Here is a 4,701-nt window from a genome sequence, read left to right as displayed (position 1 = left end):
AATGGAATTTTGGGTCCTGGAATAGAATTTTGGATTCTGAATTGGGATTTTTGGGTCCTGAAATGGAATTTTGGGTTCTGGAATAGAATTTTGGATTCTTAATTGGGATTTTTGGGTCCTGGAATGGAATTTTGGATTCTGAATGGGATTTAGGATCCTGAAATGGAATTTTGGACCACGGAAGGAGATTTTAGAATGGGACTTTTGATTCCAAAATGAGATTTTGGATTCCAGAATGGAATTTAGGATTCTGAAATGGAATTTTGCATTCTGGAATGGGGATCCTGGAATGGGGTTTTTGATTCCAAAATGGGATTTTGAATCCTGGAATGGGATTTTGGGTCCTGGAATGGAATTTTAGGTGTCTGGAATGGAATTTGGGATCCTGGAATCGGGTCCTGGAATGGGATTTTTGGATCCTGGAATGGAATTTTGGATCCTGGAATGGAATTTTGGATGCTGGAATGGAATTTTGGATTCTGAATTGGGATTTTTGGGTCCTGGAATAGAATTTTGGATTTTGAATTGGGGTTTTTGGGTCCTGGAATGGGATTTTGGATTCTGAAATAGGATTTTTGGGTCCCGGAATGGGATTTTTGGGTCCTGGCTCGGAATTTTGGGTCCTGAAATGGGATTTAGGATCCTGGAATGGAATTTTGGATCCCAGAATGGGATTTTTGGTCGTGGAATGGGAGTTTTGGATCCCGGAATGGGATTTTTGATCCTGAATTGGGATTTTGGATCCTGAAATGGAATTTTGGAGATTTTAGAATGGGATTTTTGGATTTTGGAATGGGATTTGGGTTCCCAAATGGGATTTTTGGGTCCCGAAATGGCATTTTTTTACCCTACTGACACCTTCAAATTTTCAGGACGCATCCAACACATTAAAATACGAATTTTCACCCTAAAATCCCAATTTTTTCCCCAGAAAAAGGGCGTGAAACGAAAAGCCGACACCACCACCCCGACCACCACCGCCATCATCGCCAATGGCGTTGGGGTTTTTGGGGTTTTGGGTCCTGGAATGGAATTTTGGGTTCTGGAATGGGGTTTTGGAATGGGATTTTTGGATCCTGGATTGGAATTTTTGATCCTGGATTGGAATTTTTGGATCCTGGAATGGATTTTTGGATCCTGGAATGGGATTTTGGGACCTGGAATGGGATTTTGGGTCCTGGAATGGGATTTTGGGTCCTGGAATGGGATTTTGGGTCCTGGAATGGGATTTTGGGTCCTGGAATGGGATTCTGGAATGGATTTTTGGATCCTGGAATGGGATTTTGGGACCTGGAATGGGATTTTGGGTCCTGGAATGGGATTTTGGGTCCTGGAATGGGATTTTGGGTCCTGGAATGGGATTTTGGGTCCTGGAATGGGATTTTGGGTCCTGGAATGGGATTTTGGGTCCTGGAATGGGATTTAGGGATCTGGAATGGGATTTGCAGATTTTTGGGTCCTGAAATGAGATTTTGGAATGGAATTTTTGGGTCCTGGAATGGAATTTTGGGTCCTGGAATGGGATTTTGGGAGTCTTTAATGGGATTTTGGGAGTCTTTAATGGGATTTTTGGATCCCGGAATGGGATTTTTGGTCGTAGAATGGGAGTTTTGATTCTGAAATGGAATTCTGGATCCTGGAATGGAATTTTGGATTCTGGAATGGGGTCCTGGAATGGGATTTTTGGATCCTGGAATAGAATTTTGCATCCTGGAATGGGATTTTGGATTCTGGAATGGAATTTTGGATTCTGGAATGGGGTCCTGGATTGGGATTTTGGATCCTGGATTGGGATTCTGGAACCTGAAATGGAATTTTGGATTCTGGAATGGGGTCCTGGAATGGGATTTTGGATCCTGGAATGGAATTTTGGATTCTGGAATGGGGTCCTGGAATGGGATTTTGGATCCCGGAATGGGATTCTGGAATGGGATTTTGGATCCCGGAATGGAATTTTGGATTCTGGAATGGGATTTTGCATCCTGGAATGGGATTTTGGGTCCTGGAATGGGATTTTTGGGTCCTGGAATGGGATTTTGGGTCCTGGAATGGGATTTTTGATCCTGAATTGGGATTTTGGATCCTGAAATGGAATTTTGGTGATTTTGGAATGGGATTTTTGGATTTTGGAATGGGATTTGGGTTCCAGAATGGGATTTTTGGGTCCCGAAATGGCATTTTTTTACCCTACTGACACCTTCAAATTTTCAGGACGCATCCAACACATTAAAATGCGAATTTTCACCCTAAAATCCCAATTTTTTTTCCAGAAAAAGGGCGTGAAACGAAAAGCCGACACCACCACCCCGACCACCACCGCCATCATCGCCAATGGCGTTGGGGTTTTGGGGTTTTGGGTTCTGGAATGGAATTTTGGGTTCTGGAATGGGATTTTGGATCCTGAATTGGGATTTAGAATCCCGGAATGGGATTTTTGGATCCTGGAATGGGATTTTGGAATGGGATTTTTTAGTCCTGGAATGGATTTTGGATTCCAGAAGGGGATTTTGGATCTGGAATGGGATTTTGGATCCCAGAATGGGATCCTGGATTGGGGTTTTGGATCCTGGAATGGGATTTTTAGGTCCTGGAATGGGAGTTTTGGTCCCAAAATGCAATTTTGGATCCTGGAATGGAATTTAGGATCTCGGAATGGGATTTTTGGATCCTGGATTGGGATTTTGGATTCCAGAATGGGATTTTTGGATCCTGGAATGGGATTTTGTATCCTGTAATGGATTTTTGGATTCTGGAATGGGATTTTGGATCTTGAAATGGAATTTTGGACGATGGAAGGAGATTTTAGAATGGGATTTTTGATTCCAGAATGGAATTTAGGATTATGAAATAGAATTTTGGGTTCTGGAATGGGATCCTGGAATAGCATTTTTGATCCTGAAGTGGAATTTCTGATCCTGAAATGGAATTTTGGACCACGGAAGGAGATTTTAGAATGGGATTTTCAGATTTTGGAATGGGATTTGGGTTCCGAAATGGGATTTTTGTGTCCCGGAATGGGATTTTGACCCTACAAACGCCTTCAAATTTCCGTGACAAACGCAGCACTTCAAAATAACAATTTTCACCCTAAACTCCCTGAATTTTTTCCCAATTTTTTTTCATTTTTTTCCCCCAGAAAAAGGGCGTGAAACGAAAAGCCGACACCACCACCCCGACCACCACCGCCATCATCGCCACCAGCACGGGAGGAGGAGGAGGAGGAGGAGGAGGAGGAGGAGGAGGAGAATCCTCCCCTTTGGAAAATCCCAAACCTTCCAAAATCCCAACGCGACGCGAAAGCGGCCGCCCCATCAAACCCCCCAGGAAAGATCTCCCGGATTCCCAACAGCACCAAACTTCCAAAAAAGGGAAACTTTCCGAGCAGCTGAAATATTGCAACGGGATCCTGAAGGAATTGCTGTCGAAAAAACACGCGGCGTACGCGTGGCCCTTCTACAAACCCGTGGACGCGTCGGCTTTGGGGCTGCACGATTATCATGAGATCATCAAACATCCCATGGATCTCAGCACCATCAAGGTAAGAAAATTCAGGAATTTTTCCTGATTTTTTGGAATTTTTTTGGAATTTTTATGATTTTTTTTGCATTTTTTACGATTTTTTTTCGATTTTTTACGCGTTTTTTACGTCTTTTTTACGCATTTTTCCTGATTTTTTATGGATTTTTGAGTACTCGAAAAGGGGCTCAATGCATTAAATATCCCACGTCTATTAATATTAGGAAAATGAGGATTTTGGGGAATTTTTTGGGAATTTTTTGGAATTTTTTTGGAATTTTTACGGATTTTTTAAGAATTTTCCCGCGGTTTTTAAGCGTTTGGGAAGGGTCTCAAGGTATTCATCATCCCATGTGTATTAAAGTCATTAAGTCATTAATTCCTAAATTTTTGGGAATTTTTTTCTCATGGATTTCAGCATCATCAAGGTGAGGATTTTTAGGAATTTTTGGGGAATTTTTCCGGAATTTTTTTGGATTTTTTCAGGAATTTTTATGATTTTTCCCGCGGTTTTTTAGGTGTCCCAGAAGGGGCACAGTGTATCCAATATCCAATAATTTTTATGGGATTTCTTAGGAATTCTTTTTCATGGATTTCAGCGTCATCAAAGTGAAGATTTTTTAGGAATTTTTTGAGAATTTTTTGGAATTTTTTGGGGGAATTTTTCTGGAATTTTTTTTCGAATTTTTCTCCAATTTTTTTGTGTATTTTCCTGATTTTTTTCACCGAATTTCCCCCGAATTTTCTCCAAATTTTCCCAAACTTTCACCAAATTTCCCCGGGATTTTTTTGGGTGATTTCCCAATATTTTGAGAGTTTTTGGAATGAATTTTAATTGGAATTTTCTTTGCAGAGGAAGATGGAAAACCGGGATTACCGGGACGCGCAGGAATTCGCCGCCGACGTGCGGTTGATGTTTTCCAACTGCTACAAATACAACCCCCCCGACCACGACGTGGTGGCCATGGCCAGGAAACTGCAGGTGGGAATTCCCAAAATTCCTGGAAAAATGAGAATTCTGGGAAAAAATTTGGGAAAAATAAAAAAAACCCCGAAAAAATCGGAGAAAAAATGGGAAAAATGCCAAAAAAAAGGGAAAAAATGGGAAATGTGACCTCCCAGATCACGACGTGGTGGCCATGGCCAGGAAACTGCAGGTGGGAATTCCCAAAATTCCTGGAAAAA

General features: G+C 41.6%; 1 protein-coding gene across 1 annotated transcript in view; it reads left to right on the top strand.

Annotated features, from left to right (window-relative positions):
• LOC130587260 (bromodomain-containing protein 2-like) overlaps positions 1-4,558 on the top strand; it is a gene marked incomplete at its 3' end in the record, with an annotated part of 22,018 nt that extends 17,460 nt beyond the window's left edge. The window contains exons 4-5 of the mRNA XM_057388231.1: positions 3,137-3,538; positions 4,370-4,558. Of these exons, the coding sequence (XP_057244214.1) occupies positions 3,137-3,538; positions 4,370-4,558 (591 nt within the window). The remainder of the gene's footprint in view (positions 1-3,136; positions 3,539-4,369) is intronic.
• Positions 4,559-4,701: the final 143 nt, after the last annotated feature.

The sequence above is a fragment of the Malurus melanocephalus genome, unplaced genomic scaffold (genome assembly GCF_030028575.1).
Source record: "Malurus melanocephalus ecotype Western Australia unplaced genomic scaffold, MMel_1.1 scaffold_1695, whole genome shotgun sequence".
Taxonomy (NCBI): Eukaryota; Metazoa; Chordata; class Aves; order Passeriformes; family Maluridae; genus Malurus; species Malurus melanocephalus.
Note: the sequence above shows the minus strand (reverse complement) of the source record. Positions and strands in the feature narration are given on the sequence as shown.